This window comes from Stegostoma tigrinum, chromosome 30 (assembly GCF_030684315.1).
Source record: "Stegostoma tigrinum isolate sSteTig4 chromosome 30, sSteTig4.hap1, whole genome shotgun sequence".
In the NCBI taxonomy this organism is placed as follows: domain Eukaryota; kingdom Metazoa; phylum Chordata; class Chondrichthyes; order Orectolobiformes; family Stegostomatidae; genus Stegostoma; species Stegostoma tigrinum.
In genome coordinates, this window is record NC_081383.1 from 3,434,726 (window position 1) to 3,452,362 (window position 17,637).

Here is a 17,637-nt window from a genome sequence, read left to right on the forward strand (position 1 = left end):
TTCTGCTCCCAGATTTCCGAATCCCAGGGATGGCTGAGTCTTGGCTTTGAACCTGGGATCCCACAATTGCCAATGAATATTCCACTGGGAAATTTCACCTCCCCTCCCCAGTTCTATATAGGCTTGTGCGACCGTAATTCAGCCCAACCTGAAGGGCAGCTAGCATGATCCACAATGATTTGTCTCTGATTGTTTTACATTTAATTGCTAAATCTCTGTGTTTCCTCCTGTCAAGACAAACAGCACGAATTAGATATACCGCGGACAACCCCAAGAGACAAGCTGGAGCCCATGGGACAGATCAGTGGTCTGAAATACAGCACGAGTGTCGTCTCTGTGGATGTCCCCCGCCTTGGAGTTAATTCTGACCAGGAACCCGAGCTAGAGCAGGTGACGGAACAAATAAAACCTTTACTTTTCGTAGTTTGGCTCAAATGAAGAATTATAAATGTGATAAGTCAGAAACTTCACAGTTCAGAGCAAAGCTCCTTCTATGCGATCCCCATCAAACATTCCCAGGACAGGAAGAGCATGGCGTTAGGTAGAAAGTAAAGCTCCCTCTGCACTATCCCCTCAAACAGACACAGCACAGAGAAAACATGGGGTTAGGTAAAGAGTAAAGCTCCCTCTGCACAATCCCCATCAAACATTCCCAGGACAGGGAGAGCATGGAATTCGATAAAGAGTAATGCTCCCCCTACCCTATCCCCATCAAACCCCCCAGGACAGTTTTGTAGACTCTGTTTGTAAGTATATCAGTGTCTATCTTAATCCCTACTCCAAACTCAACGCTTAACCACCAATTTATCCCTCTCCTTGACAATTTTACGAGGCTGAAATAACTGGCTCATAACTTTGTGCCATATTTGATGTGAGGTGAGTTATTAAGCACTTATCTGAGCCATCACTAAGACCGCTCCCTTCCACCTCCAAAATGTGCCCTGGCTTCATTTCTGTCTCAGCTCATATGCTGCTGTACCCTCAACTGTGTCCTCCTTCTCTCTAAACTCTATTGTCCCACCTCACATGTGGCGAACTCACCCTGTATTGTCAAAACCTGAGGTCATCCAGAATTACCCACATCCACATATCGCCCTGAGCTCACTGACCCTCATTAGCTCCTGGTGAAGCATCACCTCAACTTTTAAGAAATGTTCGCCGTTGCTTTCATACGCTCCCAGATCTCTCTGTCTGCAATCTACTCTGGACATGTACCTTCTGAGATTTCTATGATGCCTTATTTCAGGCCTATTGAGCATCCCCAATTTTAATCACTCCATTATCGATGGCTATTTGTTAAACCCTAAACCTGGAATTCCCTCATTAATCTTCTCCACATCTCTCTCTACCTCTGTGTCTCTCTCACCCTGCTTCTTTGAGACATTACTTAGCATCTTTGCCTTGTGCTAAGCTTTTGCTCACCTGCCCTTAGATCACCATCTGGAGCTTCTGTATAATGCTCCTGTGAAGCCACCCGTTAAAGATGCAATGCGAATGCAAATTGTTGAAATTGCTACCAAAGTAAACTCTAGTTTACATAGTCTGTGGACTTTGTGGATTGAAAAACAAAAGTCACTTTCAGTCTGTAAAAGAGAAATTCCTGGCATCAGTTTGGTTTGTTTTAGCACAAATACTCTTGCCTCTGTAACAAAACCTGCATGTCCTAATGTGTGACTTCAATGTATCACAGAGCCATACAGCACAGAAGCAGACCGTTTGGTCCAACCAATCCATACCAAACATTATTCTGAGCTAGACTAGTCCCACCTGCCTGCTCCTGATCCATGTTCCTCCAAACCTTGCCTATTCACGCACTTATCCAAATGTCTTTTAAACATTGTAACTGTACCCATATCCACCACTTCCTCAGGGCGTTCACTCCACACGTGAACAACCCTGTGTGTAAAACATTTGCCCCTCATGCCCTTTTTAAATCTCTCTCCTCTCATTTTAAAAATGTACCCCCTTCATGCTAAGTCTCTGATTGTGCAGTTCTCAAGTTCAGAGGCATTTTGGCATATTCTTTGTAGGTCTAGATTCTCTTAAGAGCTGAAACGCAAACAGCTGCTGAGTAAGTGCCGAATTGGTATGAGTCCACTCAACAGTCTTCACGTATTGTGGCTGTGGTTATTCATGATCCAGCACCTTCCCTACATTGTCCGTAGCTGTTTCTGAAAAATTGCATAGAAGTTAAACCTGACACTTGAAGTGCGACACTAAAGCAAGACAGACAAAAGAAACTATGACAAATGTGTTTAATCAGAGCTCTGATTCTGTGTCATCACCATGATTACTAACCAATTCTGATTTATCCTATTCCAGGAATTGTCAAATATCAACAGTTGGGGCTTGGATATCTTTAAGCTGGGAGAATATTCCAACCACCGACCATTGACAGTTGCTATGTACGCCATCTTTAAGGTAAAGGAAAATCTTTTTGAATATATTTTGTGTATCTTTGTGATTACATATTTTGGAGCAAACTTGCTTAGTAAAATCCCGTGGATGATCGTTCGTTCAAATCCACGAGGTGACAGTGTTGAGTACTACAAAACAGAGAACTGCGGGTGCTGGAAATCTGACAGAGACACAAGAAGTGCTGGAGAAACACGGCAGGTCTGGTCGCATCTGTTGTGAGACAAACAGAGTTAACGATTCAAACCCACTGACCCTTTGTCAGACCACTGACAGTGTGCTGTGTTAATATCAGGAAAGTTCAGCTGGATCTCACTGAGTACCACCATCCTGAACATCTGTATTTCCCTGTGACCTGACTTCAGCCTAATGCCGGAAACAATCCCATCTGTGGAAAGATCCTGGGCAGATTCCCCAGAATCAGTGGGCAGTCTTGGCACCCATCACTGCAGGGTGTTGGGGTACAGGTGTATCCAGCATTGGAGTGGTACCTGGAGGATATGATGCCAGTAACTGGTATACCAGGGTTGCCAACTCTTTGGGAGGATTCATGACCTCCAACTTTTGGCATTGGTCATCCGCCATGTCCATCCATGTAGTTACCATCTTCCAACCCCTACACCACCCCCCCCGACACACCCCCAACCACCACCCTCCCCAAACCGATCCAGGCCAAACGGAGAATATTATGTTATCTAAGATTCACGATGAACGAGACTGCCTTTGCCCAAACGTAATCTGCCTCCGTGTTCATTTCATCTGTAGGTCTGAAAGCCTGCCTCATTTTGTTTTGAGGTCCCTGTAGTACTAACATCGCAGAGTTTAATTTTTAATTCTGGGAGAGTTTTGCTGAATCCCAGGCTAACCACGCCTTGTGTGCAGCTGCAGAAACCGTGGCAGGACATAAGCTATTTTGTAGACCATGGGGTGAATGGTGATTCACACAGTACAGGTGAAGAGTAACACCACTCACGTTTTCAAACTCTATACTACGTACATGAATATAGGGACAATAACAGATGATAGAACAGAATAAAAGGTCGTCCAGGCTCCAATAGCCCTTTCCTACGTTCCTGACCAGCCTCGCCTGACCTTCTGAATCCTCAAATAAACAGGAAAAGGCCATTCAGCCCCTCAGTCTACTCTCCCCTTCACTGAGACAGTGGCTGATTTGTATTTTAATTTCATCCACCTGCCCAGACCGCAAATCCTTTTGCACCCATTTCCAACGAAATTCAAGTAAAATACACTGCAGATGCTGGAAATCTGAAATAAAAACAGGAATTGTTGGAGAACCTGAGCACGTCTGGCAGCATCTGTGGAGAGAGAAACAGAGTTAATGTTTTGAGGTCAGTATGACTGTAACTGTTTATTTTCCCAAGACGCTGCCAAACCTACTGAGTTTCTCCAGCAATGTCTGCTGTTATTGGAGCAAATTTCGATCGATTCTAGATTTAAAATAATTGATTTAGCTAGCTTTTGGTGGTAAGAAATTGCAGATTTCAGTCACCATTTGGCTAAAGAATTGTTTAACTTCTGTCACGAATGGCCTGGCTCAGACTTTAAGGTAATATTTCCAAGTTCTGAGGAAGGGTCATCGGAACTGAAACGTTAACTCTGATTTTTTTTTCTTCACAGATGCTGAAGTTGAATAAAATCACCCCTTAATGCTCCTGTATTCTAGGGTTCATAAAAATGTTAGTACGTCTAATTTATTTATGGAATCAAACCTCAGTGTTTGTGAACTGCACTCTTTCACAAGCCAATATATCCTATTGAAGATGAACTGCCCAGCTCTCCTCCTGCAGCAGTTCTCCTCCTGTGCTCTGCCAGATGTTTATTACTGATTTAACAAACCTTGCTCCAGTTATATTCTAGCCCTTGGGCCAGGCCAATACATCATAAGCATATTTTGTTTTTTTTTATTCTACCTGGCCACAATATTTTAATGATCTTTCAACATGGATCTCTAAATGTTCTGGGTTTCCACTATCCATTGCTTGGAAAAATATTGGAATTTCTTTTCAGTTTTGGTCCAAGATGGATAAATCTATGCTGTTGAAATTAATTTGCCATAATTTTGCCTGGTCACTTTATCTTTCAATGGCTCATTGTAATTTTAGGGTCCTGACCAAACTTATCCAAATGTGACCAAGTCTTTATGTCATTGACAAATTTGGTTTTGCGGCTCTCTTCCGTTCTATTGATCTCATCAATGAATTAGAAAGCTCTACACAGAAAGTTATTTTCTGACCCAATTGACACTGTTTGCTACAGGGCCCTCAGCTAGCAGCTTCTACAGTGTGACAAGCTTGCAGGGGAGAAGATAGCTTGCGACCTCCCTTTAGCGCTCCGAATGTAACTAGGGGCGGTGATGGCCTAGTGGTATTGTCACTGGACTGTTAATCCAAAGAGCCAGATAATATTCGAGGGACGCACATTAAAATCCTGCCACGGCAGAAGTTGGAATTTGAATTCAGTAAAATATCTGGAATTAGAATCTAATGATGACCATGAATCCATTGTAGATTGTCATAAAAACCCACCTGGTTCACTAATGTCCTTTAGGGAAGGAAACTGCCATCCTTACCTGGTCTGGCCAACACGTGACTCCAGACCCACAGCAACGTGGTTTACTCTTAACTGCCCTCTGGGCAACTAGGGATGGACAATAAACGCTGCCTGGTCAGCGACGCCCTCATCCCGTGAATGAATAAAGGGAAAAAAAACTGACCTGTGCTTTCATTGTGGGCCCAACGGATTGTGTTGAATTGTTTTCAACTTTTTCAGAGCTAGTATACGGCGGACAACTTGTCCATTTTTTTATTTTTCTGGGATCCTTGGATTTAATTCCAGACATTGTAAATTGCCAGGGAAAATCATGACTCAGATCTTGTTTGAGTTTTACAAAATCATGTTGACTCTGTGTCGTTGAAAGAACTCAGCTGCTCACGGAACATCCATTCTTTTCTCTCTTCTTGAAGGAGCGAAATCTCTTGAAGATATTTAGGATTCCACCCTCAATTTTTATCACTTACATGATAACACTAGAAGATCACTACCATCCCGATGTGAGCTACCACAACAATTATCATGCTGCTGATGTGGCTCAGTCCACCCATGTCTTGCTTCGATCACCAGCATTAGAGGTGAGTGTCAACTGATTTGGAATTGTATTGTTTCAAACCTCAGAGGGTTGAATTTATTCCATTTCCACCATTCCCGAAATCATGGCTGTCACTACTAGGTGTGGCACGGTGGCGTAGCACTGCTGCTTCAAAGCGCCAGGGATCTGGGTTCAATTCCAGCTTCAGGTAACTGTCTGTGTGGAGTTTGCACATTCTCCCCGTGTCTGCGTGGGTTTCCTCCCACAGTCCAAACATGTGCAGGTTAGGGCAGATTGGCCACGCTAAATTATGCATAGTGTCCAGGGATGTGCAGGCTTGGTGGATTAGCTGTGGGAAATGCAGGGTTACAGGGATAGGGTAGGGGTGTGGTTCTGGCTGGGACACTGTTCAGATGGGTGGTGTAGACTTGACGGGTCGAATGGTCTGCGTCCACATTGGAGATTCGATTCTATTCTATGACCTCCTGATTTATTTTCTTGCCCATATCCTGACTACTGCTATGAGGCCTGTGCATAACTGCCATCAGGGTATTTTCCCTTTGCGATCCCTCAACTCTACCCACACAGATTTTACACCTTCTGACTCTATCACTTCTTGCTATTGTTTTAATTTTAATTTATTACCAACAAGGCAATCCCAATCTTGTGTCCGTCTGCCCATGTTTTCAGTAGGACACATATCTGTGGATATTTCGTTTTGAGTCCTTGCAACCACGTCACAGAGACCTGTCCCTCACCGTAGCCTTCACCCTGAGCCTCGCCCTGACCCACAATATTGTATCTGCCAATTTCAATCTGCACTACAAGCTCATTTACCTAGTTTTGCATACTGCGTGTATTTAAGTACAACACCCTCAGTCCTGTGTTGACTGCCCCCTTCTCATATTTGTTCCCTTTTCTGCTGTGCCTGAAGTTAGATTCCTCACCCTTTACATACTTTCTGCCTTGTCACTTGTTCTGGAAACAGTGATTCTGCTGAGCTTCCCTCCCAAATGTTTTCCATATAATGAACTAGTCCCAGCATGATTCAGGTGGAGTCTGTCCCATTGGAAGAGCCCCCCACTTTCTCACTACTGGTGCCAATGTCCCACGAACTTGAACCCATTTCTCCCTCACCAATCTTTAAGCCATGTGTTTACCTCTTTATTCTGGGTGGCCCTGTACCAATTTGCCTATGGCTCATGTAATAATCCAGAGATTAGTAACTTTTTGATTCTGCTTTTTAATTTAGACCCTAACTCCGCAAATTCACTCAGCAGAACCACTTTCTTCTTTCTACCGATATCACTGGAACCTGTGTGGACCACGATAACTGTACTTGCCCCCCTCACACTCCAGGTTCCTCTGTAGCCCAGATGAGAGATTCTGAAGCTGAGCACCAGGCAGGCAACCCAGCCTCTGGGACTCTCAATTTCGCTTAACTTCCTCTTGAATGGCTCCCAGTACGACTGAGCTATGGTCAGTTTGCTCATCCTCCCTACAGCCCTCTCTCTCACCCACACAGGGAGCAAGAATTGTCAACCTGTTAGACAGGGCTGAAGGGCTGAGGCTCCTTCGGCGCTATTTCCTGCTTCACTGGTAGCCACACCCTCCTGTCCTTGACCACTGACCAAATTCAAAGTAGTATTTTTTATTATTCATTCTTGGGATGAGGGTATCACTGGCTAGGCCAGCAGTTAAGCGAAGGGTGTGACTGCCTCCTGAAACACAAGGTCCAGGTAACTCTTTTCCTCCTACCTGAAGTGTCGCAGTGTTTTAAGCTCAGGCTCTAGCTCAACATCACTGAGCCAGAATTCCTCAAGCAACCAACGCATGCTACAGATGTGGTTATAATGAGCCACAATGGGGTCCGCCAGATTCCACATCATGCACTTCCATCAGCCGGCCCTACATCTCAATTTTAATCGCATTGTTGTTAATTTGATTTTTAAAAATTTCCTACTGGCCTTTTAAGGTCTGAGCGAAAATTTGTAGCTCGAGTTGTGTGCACGTTTTTTTGTTTGTTTGCTCACTCAGCTGGTTATTCAGCGGTGTGCATGTTTCATTACCATTCTAGGCAATATCATCAGTGCAACTTTTAATTGAAGCGTTGGGGTTCTGCTTCCTTCCAGATTTTTATGATCCCCTGGTGTGCTAGTCGCTTCCAGTTCTGCTGTTTTGGCAGTGGTCTGTATATGGGGTCTGTTTCTATGTGTTGGTTCATGGAGTGCCTTGTTGAGAACCAGGACTCCAGAAATTCCCTTGCAGATCTGGTGTTCACTTCTCCCAGTACGGTCACTTTGTCCCAGTCGAACTGACGGCCCTCATTGTCTGTGTATATTGAGACAAGCGTATATTGGTCGTGTTTTTTTACTGCCAGCTCGTGTTCGTGTACCCTGATCGTCAGTTTCCTCCCCATTTCCCATGCAATGTTTATCACACCCACTGCATGGAATTCTGTATATCCCACTGATCTTGTTTACTTTCGGTGTGGGGTCTATAGTCTTTGATAACATTTGGCGCAGAGTTGCTGCAGGTTTGTGTGCAATCACAATCCTCTGCGAAGAGTCTCAATCATTTCTGATATATTTCTGATGTAAGGTAGCTTTGCTGGTGCCGCCTGTTGTACTGTGTTCTCTGATCAAATACACAAAAGTAGGAGAAACCCACCAACTTGTCAATAACATCTTCGCAAACATAAATTTCACCGGAGAGGGAGAAAATAACAAACTGCTCCCGTTCTTAAATGTAACGGCAGAGAGAATGACTAACGGAGAATTCCAGACCTGAGTATACAGGAAGGCCACAAAAATACAGACCAAATCCTTAACTTCAATGGCAACCACCCCACCATACCCAAACAGAGCTACATCACACTGCAAAACCTCAGAACTCCGGGGAATGGAAGAGGAACTGCTACACAATGTTCTCGCTGACAACGATCCCCGAGAAGTCTCATCCACAGATGTCCACAAAACAAACGACAGTTAGAGGGCACAGGACAGCAGACAAGACTAGCAACACGACATCAAAAATATGTCAGAAATATCTACCAGACTCCGTAGACCACGTAAGATTGTGATTGCACACAAACCCGCAGCAACTCTGCGCCAAACGTTATCAAAGACTATAGACCCCACACCGACAGTAAACAAGATCAGTGGGATATACAGAATTCCAAGCAGTGGGTGTGATAAACATTGCATGGGAAATGTGGAGGAAACTGACGATCAGGATACACGAACACGAGCTGGCAGTAAAAAAACACGACCAATATTCACTTGTCTCAATATACACAGACAATGAGGGCCGTCAGTTCGACTGGGACAAAGTGACCGTACTGGGAGAAGCGAACACCAGATCTGCAAGGGAATTTCTGGAGTCCTGGTTCTCAACATGGGACTCCATTAACAAACACATAGAAACAGACCCCATATACTGACCGCTGCCAAAACAGCAGAGCTGGAAGTGACAAGATCAGCACACCAGAGGATCATATAAATCTCGAGGAAACACAACACCAACACTTTAATTAGAGGTCGCACTGATGATATTGACAAAGATTGTAACGAAACGTCTGTACATGTGCAACAACCAGCTCAGTGAGCAACAAACAACTGTTCCTACTGGCCTTTTATTTTGTAAACTGGAATTATTTCCCCTATTTACCTTCAATCTGAAAGTAACCTGTAAAGGATGATCAAATTAGTAGCTTTGACCAATCAATGAACTTAACAGTTTCTCCATGATGCACTCTCCGTTTTGTGCTGGGCTCCCAATCCTATAAAAGAGCTTACAAACTTCGAGCCAAAAGAAGCAAAAGGTACCTCTGTGCTAATGTGTCGAATTCCTGATCTGCTTCCAAGTTCCCCAAAATTAGCCCCGGTGGCCTAATGGATAAGGTGCTAGCCTCCTAAACCATCCTAAACCAGGCATTATGAGTTCAAGTCCCGTCCAGGGTGAGTTGAATTCTGTCCTCAAACGCTGTTTGTTCGTCTTTGTGGTGCAATCAGTTAGTGTGCTTGGCTGTTAACCAGAAGGTTAGTGGTTCAAACCCACCCAGGGGCAATGAGCTCCCTCACTCCTGAGGGTGGCGGGAATGGCCTTGTGGTGGTATTATTATTATTATTATTAAACTGTTCATCCTAAGACCCAGATAATATTCTGGGGACCTGGGTTCGAATCCCAACAATGTAAATGGTGGAATTTAAATTGGGTAAAATATCTGGAATTAAGAATCTAATGATGACCATGAATCCATTGCTGATTGTTGGAAAAGCCCACCTGGTTCACTAATGCCCTTTAGGGAAAGAAACTGCCGTCCTTACCTGGTCTGGCCTACATGTGACTCCAGACCCACGGCGATGTGGCTGGCTCTTAACTGCCCTCTGGGTAATTAGGGATGGGCAGAAAATGCTGCCTGGCCAGTGATGCCCTCATCCTGTGAATGAATAGTTAAAAAAAACTCTTTATTCGTTTGTGCTGTGTTTCACTCTGGATGTGATCTCTCCTGCGTGACTGTGTGAAGCTTACTGGTTTCTTAAGAATGTGGAATCTCTGTAATAGGATTGTCCTACAGGGAATACTGGGAATGAGGACATTTAAGGACATTCTGAAATCTTGGAATGACCACCTTTATGTGGATGCCCAGGAGTCTCAGCAACAAGTTGATGCCAAATAGAATCAAAGAACAGAAAGAAATGTTTGGATGCATTCCCAGGACTCTTTGATAATGTGGGATAACAAGGTGTGGAGCTGGATGAACACAGCAGGTCAAGCAGCATCTACTTGACCAAGATACTGCTTGGTCTGCTGTGTTCATCCAGCTCCACACCTTGTTATCTCGGATTCTCCAGCATCTGCAGTTCCTATTATCTCTTGGATAGTGCGCTGATCGTTCCTGAAATTGAGCAAATTTCAGTCGCTGATTTCTCCCTGACTCTGTCTTTCAGGCAGTCTTCACAGATCTTGAGATATTGGCTGCGATTTTTGCCTCGGCAATCCATGATGTTGACCATCCAGGAGTCTCGAATCAGTTCCTCATTAATACCAGTGAGTACTGTTCCAAGATCACTGAAGATACTAAGGTTTACTCCTGAGTATAAACCATCAGAACCCCTTCGATGAGATTCCAGCCTGTAGCTCATTCAGGGATATTTCATATCCTATAGGAGGCCCCGAACCCCTCTGTTAGATTCCAGGTTGTAACTCACAGTAACTCTTCCTCCATCCAGAATTTTTAAAATCCTGGTTCTGCTTTATTTTCTCTGGAAAGCTGGTTAGTTTTGTTTTTAATATATTTCAGGGGTGAGAAATCTTCTGCATATGGAACTTGGTTTCTTTATGCAATTTATTTGTGGTAATTATTTTTTGAATTTGTTTCTTGTCTTCTCCACCTCTGTCTGCACTGACTACGCATTTACTTATTTCCTTCTATCTCTGTTGTCCCTTTCTCTCTCTATTTGATTTCCCATCTATCTCCCTTCATTTGTTTTCTTCCACTTTTCACCCCATCACACTATCACATCTTTTCTCTTTTCTGACTGACTCTTTTTTTTTGTCTCTCCTAATCTCCTCAACCTTCAATTTTGTTCCTGTCTTTTCCCATCTTACCTTGAATCTGCCTCTGGCTCAACCTGTCCTCCACCTATCTGTTTCCCCGTCTCGTCTGTCCCTTCTCTCACTGGTCCAATCCCTCCTAACCCTTTCATCTTTTTGCTCCTCTTGTCACCCTCTTGCTGTCTTCCTCTATCACGCTGCCTCCTGCAATCCCTCATTTCTCAATTGTGTTGTGCAGATTCGGAATTAGCACTGATGTATAATGATACCTCAGTGTTGGAGAACCACCATTTGGCTGTGGGTTTTAAATTGCTGCAGAAGGAAAACTGCAACATCTTTAAGAACCTGAGTAACAAGCAGTTTCAGAACCTTCGCAAAATGACCATCGACATGGTAAGTAGAAAAACCACTTCCCTCTAAAATCCGGCAAAGACCAAATTGTTTTGTCAACCTTCTCTCCCAGTTCAGTAGTTTTCCTCAAATTAAATTCATGGCCTTCTGAATCACCTTGAAATAATATTCGTTTCACTTTGTCTCTTATTTTTGGTAAGTTTGAGCTCACCCTATGTCTAGATAATCGTTTGCATTTCTGTAATTTATGCAGAAATCCCTCCTCTCTTCAGTGCTTGGCGTAGAGTCATAGAGCTGCGCAGCACAGAAACAGAGTCTTCAGTCCAACTCATCCATGCTGACCAAATATCCTAAATTAATCTGGTCCCAAATCCCTCAAAACCCTTGTACTCACGTACCCATTCAGATACCTTTTAAATATTGTAATTGTACCAGCCTCCACCACTTCCTCTGGCAGCTCTTTCCATACACGCACCACCCTCTGGGTGAAAAAGTTGCCCCTTAGGACCCTTTTGAATCTTTTCCCCCCTCACCTTCAACCTATGCCCCTCTAGTTTTGGACTCCCTTAACCTGAGGGAAAAGACCTTGGCTATTCACCCTATCCTTGTCCTTCATGATTTTATAAACCTTATAAGGTTACTCCTCAGCCTCCAACGCTCCAGGGAAAATATCCCCAATCTATTCAGCCCCTCCCTATAACTCAAACCCTCCAACCCCTGCAACATCCTTGACTGGTGCTCAAAGAATTAGCAATATCTCATGAGCTTTGAATTCTCTTGAGTTGTAAGGTTTAGCTCAGTTTATTGTGCAGCTGATTTGCAATGCAGAGTGACATCAACGAGGTTCAGTTCAGTCCCATGCTGAGGGTCACCATGAAGGTCCCTCCTTCTCAACCTCTCCCCTTGCCTGAGGCGTGGTGACCCTCGGGTTAAACCAGCACCAGCCGGCTTTCTCTAATGAGATGCTGACGATGGCTTTGTCTTTTACTGGCGTCTACAATTGTTCCATCCTTGTGGCATCTCCAGAAGTTGAAAATGATGAATCTCTGGCCACATCCAAATCTCAAGCTCCTCCACTGAAGGGAGATTTCTGATGGAGAGTCAGCTCTGTCTGAAGGAGATGTCCTCCCCAGTTCTGCAAGACCCTCGCTGAAGGGAACCTAGATTTGTTTTAGCAGTTGTTACCTCCTTTCTTCTCTGACAGTGCTGTCTCCTGATCTAGGTCCTAGCAACAGACATGACCAAACACATGAACCTGTTAGCAGACTTGAAGACAATGGTGGAAACCAAGAAAGTTACAAGTTTAGGGGTCTTACTGCTGGATAATTACTCCGATCGGATCCAGGTAAATTCAGAATGCAACAATCCACTTAATCCTCATGTAAAATTCCAAGAGCCCACCCCCAAATGGGAATGTCACTGGACGACAAATGTTGCATATTTTAAAATTTTTGGTCACATTTCCTATGCATAGTGAAATATTGACCACTCACACAGAATTCTGGCAAACACAGACTGCTATATCATCACATTGTACTATACCCCAGTGTTACACAGTGACACACCTGTCCCCACCAGCACTGTACCCCAGTGTTATACAGTGACACACCCGTCCCCCCCAGTACTGTACCCCAGTGTTTTACAGTGACACACCCATCCCCACCAGCACTGTGCCCCAGTGTTATACAGCGACAGACCTGTCCCCACTGGTACTGCACCCCAGTGTTACACAGAGACAGACTTGTCCCCACTGGTACTGTACCCTAGTGTTATACAAGGACAGACCCATCCCCCACCGGTGCTGTACCCCAGTGTTATGCAGGGACAGACCAATCCCCACCGATAATGTGCCCCAGTGTTATACAGCGACAGACCCGTGCCCACCAGTACTGTACCGCAGTGTTATACAGCGACAGACCTGTCCCCACCGGTACTGTACCCCAGTGTTATACAGTGACAGACCTGTCCCCCGGGCGCTGTACCCCAGTGTTATACAGTAACAGACCTGTCCCCCCCCAGTACTGTACCCCAGTGTTATGCAGTGAGAGACCTGTTCCCTCCCCATTACTGTACCCCAGTGTTAGACAGCGACAGACCTGTTCCCCCCTCAGTACTGTACCCCAGTGTTATACAGTGTGAATATTGCATCCAATCCCAAGACACTGACCTAGAATTGCAGAGAGTGCTGACTGTGTAATGACAGGCTCTAGGCTGGATTGCTGCTGTTGAACTTTACGCTGAGCTTCCTGTCGATCTTTTCCACAGGTTCTGCAGAATATGGTGCACTGTGCTGACCTGAGCAATCCCACCAAGCCCCTACACCTGTACCGCACCTGGGTGGACAAAATAATGTTGGAGTTTTTCCAGCAGGGAGATCAGGAGCGTGAGCGGGGAATGGAAATCAGCCCCATGTGTGACAAACACACTGCTTCCATCGAGAAGTCCCAGGTCAGTAGACAGAAACCCCAAGGGTACAGCCCCCTCTCCCCAGCCATGGTTACCTCCCACTGTGGGCCAGGAGCAACAAGACTCACCAGCGCACCAACTAATTTGCATTATCTTGTCGTCTTCTTTGCACACTTTTTGTTCTTTCTTTTAAAGGGGAGAGGAGACTGTTTGTTTGTTTGTTTGTTTGTTTGTTTGTTTTATTCATTTCAAAAATCATCCAGCCAGGTTTTCTCCCATGTGTTGGTTTTCTGACTGGCTGTAGGGGAGGGGGACCCCAGCAGGGGCAGATATCATTTTGTGGAAGCTCCAGGAATGTACCTGACCAGAGTGGGCAGCCACTGGCCAGATCCAGCTTTCCTGGTGGAGTGCCTGTTCCAATCGGCCTGAATCTCTTGCCTGTGGGTCGTGCATTGGTGAGTTTGAGGCTGTCATTGTGGAAGGACCTTAAACTCCAATTTCACTCAAAAGAAGCTTCACACCATCCATGGATGTGATCGGTACCACATCCCTAAGCATTCATTCCCTTCACCACCGATGCTCACTAACAGCAGTATGTACTGTGTACAAGATGCACTGCAGAAAGTCACTGAAGATCCTCAGACAGCACCTTCTAAACCCACAACTGCTTCCATCCAGAAAGACAAGGGTAGCAGATACATGGGAACACCACCCCCTGCATGTTCCCCTCCAAACCACTCATCATCCTGACTTGGAAATTTATCGCTGTTCTTTCAATGTCACTGGGTCAAATTCCTATCATTCCCTCCCTAAGAGCATTGTGGGTCACACTACAGGACGTGGACTGCAAGGTTTCAAGAGGCATATGACTCCTGCCTTCTCATGGGGCAGTTAGGGGCAGGCAATAAATGCTGGTCCAGCCAGTGGTATCCATGTCCCATGAATGAATAAAAAAACGAAATTCAGTTTCATCACACTATAGGATTCGGTAGGTTCCTCAGTCCTGTTTCCCGAAGCAGAACATCAACTGTCCCAAGTTAAAATAAAGCTATGTACGCTATTGCCGTTTAAAATAACTTCCAGTAACAATTTGGAAACAAATTGATTCCAACTGGAATTCATTACCACAGAAAGTATTTGATGCCAAAACACTGAATGTATTTGATGCCAAAACACTGAATGTATTCAAGTGGCAACTAGATATAGCACTTGGGGCGAATGTGATCGAAGGTTATGAGGAGAAAGCAGGATTAGACTAGAGTTGGATGATCAGCTATGATCGCGATGAGTGGCAGAGCAGGGTTGAAGGGCTGAATGGCCTCCTCCTGCTCCTATCTTCTGTGTTTCAACTCTGTTTCCCTCTGCTGGCTGTTTCTTCAATCATTCAATCATTGCATGTCTGGGTCGCTGTTATTCCAGGATTGGCCGGGAGACTTTCAGGATGAAATGTAAATTTCCTCGATGCTGTTGCAAGTAACTGTGGGTGAATCCTTAAACTGGGAGCCCTGCATGTGCGCTCAGCTGGACGTGAATGTTCTCATGGTCACTGATTTGAAAGAAGGACAAGGAAGTATGTGGAGTATCCTAGCCAGTATTTACTCTTCGGTCACTGGCATGGAAGTGATGGTGCAACTTTACGAAACTTTGGTTAGGCTACACTTAGGAGTATTGCTTTCAGTTCTGGTGGTCACTTTACAGGAAGGATGTGCAAGCTTTGGAGAGGATGTAAGAAAGGTTTATCAGGATACTGTCCTGGATTAGAGGGTATGAGATACAAGGAGGGACTGGACGGACTCTGTTGTTTTCTCTGAAGTGACAGAGGCTGAGGGGAGCCCTGATAGAAGTTTATAAAATTAGAAAAGGTGTGATTGAGTTGACAGTCAGAATGTTTTTCCCAGAGTTGAAGTGTCTAGTACCAGGGGGCGTGCACTTAAGGTAAGAGGGGCAAGTTCAAACGACATGTGAGGGGCAAGTTTGTTTTACATAAAGAGTGGTAGATGCCTGGAAATTGCTGCTGGAGTAATAATGGAGGCAGATACAGTAGGGAGGTTTAACGGGCTTTTGGATAAGCACATGAATGAGCAAGAAATGGAGAGATATGGACCATTGGTTCTGCAAAGGAATTAGATTAATGTGGCATAGCATTTGGCACAACGTATGGACTGAAGGGCCTGTTGATGTGCTGTTTGGTGTTCATGGAGACCAATCATCTGGTGGTTATCCAATTGCTGTTTGTGGGATTTGTTTTTAAAATGGACTCAGTTCCTGGGATGTGCACATCACTGGCTGAACCAGTATCTATCACCCACCCCTCACTGCCCTTTGATCCAAACAGCTTGCTTAGCCATTTCTGAAGGAAGTTAAGAGTGAAACACATTGCTGTGGGCCTGAAATCGCATGAAAGGCCAGACCAGAGTGAGGACAGCAGATTGCCTTTCCTCAAGGACATTGGTGAACCGGATGGGTTTTATTTAAATGACAATTAACAATGGTCATCATTAGGCTAGCTTTTAATTCCAGATGTTATTAATTTAATATTTCACCATCTGGCTCGATGGGATTTGAACTCATAACCCCAGGACATTAGCCTGACATTCTGGATTATTAGTGCAGTACCACTCCTCCTCTGCTATGCACAAGTTGCCTGGCCCTGCAGTGACAATAGTCACTTCTAAACGGTTTAACTAACAGTTCATCATGTTGGAGCATCTTCTGGTTGGGAAAAGTGCTCAAATTCAAAAACCAAGAGCAGACCTTTAAAATTCAGCATTGAACCAAAAGCAAGATAATACAGATAAAGCAAAGAGTTTCTGGAGAAACTCAGCCGATTTGGTAGCATTTGTGGAGACAGAAACAGTGAAAGTTTCCAGTCCAGTATGACACTTGTTCAGAACACAATCTGTCTCTATTCACAGATTCTTTCTCCCAGACTTTGTTTTTATTGCCTAAAAATTCAAGATGTAGAGATGCCAGTATTGGGATGGACAAAGTCAGAGGTCTCACAAAACCAGGTTATAGGCCAACAGATCTATTTAAAATCACAAGGTTTTGGAGCAGGGTAGGAATCAATGATGGGAAGATAGGAGGGTGTAGTAGTATAGTGGTTATCTTGATGGACTTGCAGCTTGGAGACCCCAACTAAAGGCAACACAAGTTCAAATTCCACCATGACATCTAGGAAAAATCACTTCAATTAATTTGGAATAATCCGTAACAGTGACTAGATGGTCATAAAAACTGATCACCTATATCCTTTAGGGAAGGAAATCTACCCTGGTCTGGTGTACAAGTGACTCTAGACCCACAGCCATACAGTTGACTCTCAACGACCATCTGAATTGGCGAAGGGAACCATTTGGTTGCTTTCAAGAAGGGAACTCATGACCAGCTTCTCGAAGGCAACTAGAGATGGACACAAAGGTTGACCTTGCTGGTGATGTTCACGCTATGTATTATAATGAATGAAGAATTTGAGGAGCGTTTAGAGATGGGCTGTGGAGTCTGAACCATAGAAGGTGGTTGAGGCCAAGCCATTGACTGCTTCCAAGAAGGAGTTAGATATAGTTACAGAGCCGTAGAGATCTACAGCACAGAAAAAGGTCTTTTGACCTACAACATCCACTGCCCGTCAATAACCACCGAGCCATTCTAATCCCAATCTTAGGGCTAAAGGGTTCAAAAGATATGGGCAGAAAACAGAATGGAGAACTGGGTTGGATGATCGGTCATGATCACATTGATTGGTAGAGCAGGATTAAAGGGCCGAATGGCCCATTCCTGCTTTGAATTTTGATGTTTTT

The 17,637-nt window shown here is 44.5% G+C and overlaps 1 protein-coding gene across 6 annotated transcripts in view; it reads left to right on the top strand.

The window, feature by feature from the left end:
• LOC125465965 (cAMP-specific 3',5'-cyclic phosphodiesterase 4C-like) overlaps window positions 1–17,637 on the top strand; it is a 340,991-nt gene that overhangs the window by 318,436 nt on the left and 4,918 nt on the right. For all 6 annotated transcript variants that reach the window (XM_059638435.1, XM_059638436.1, XM_059638437.1 and 3 more), the window contains 7 exons: window positions 236–390; window positions 2,323–2,421; window positions 5,400–5,564; window positions 10,474–10,573; window positions 11,319–11,473; window positions 12,654–12,776; window positions 13,697–13,879. In XM_059638435.1, the coding sequence (XP_059494418.1) occupies window positions 236–390; window positions 2,323–2,421; window positions 5,400–5,564; window positions 10,474–10,573; window positions 11,319–11,473; window positions 12,654–12,776; window positions 13,697–13,879 (980 nt within the window). The remainder of the gene's footprint in view (window positions 1–235; window positions 391–2,322; window positions 2,422–5,399; window positions 5,565–10,473; window positions 10,574–11,318; window positions 11,474–12,653; window positions 12,777–13,696; window positions 13,880–17,637) is intronic.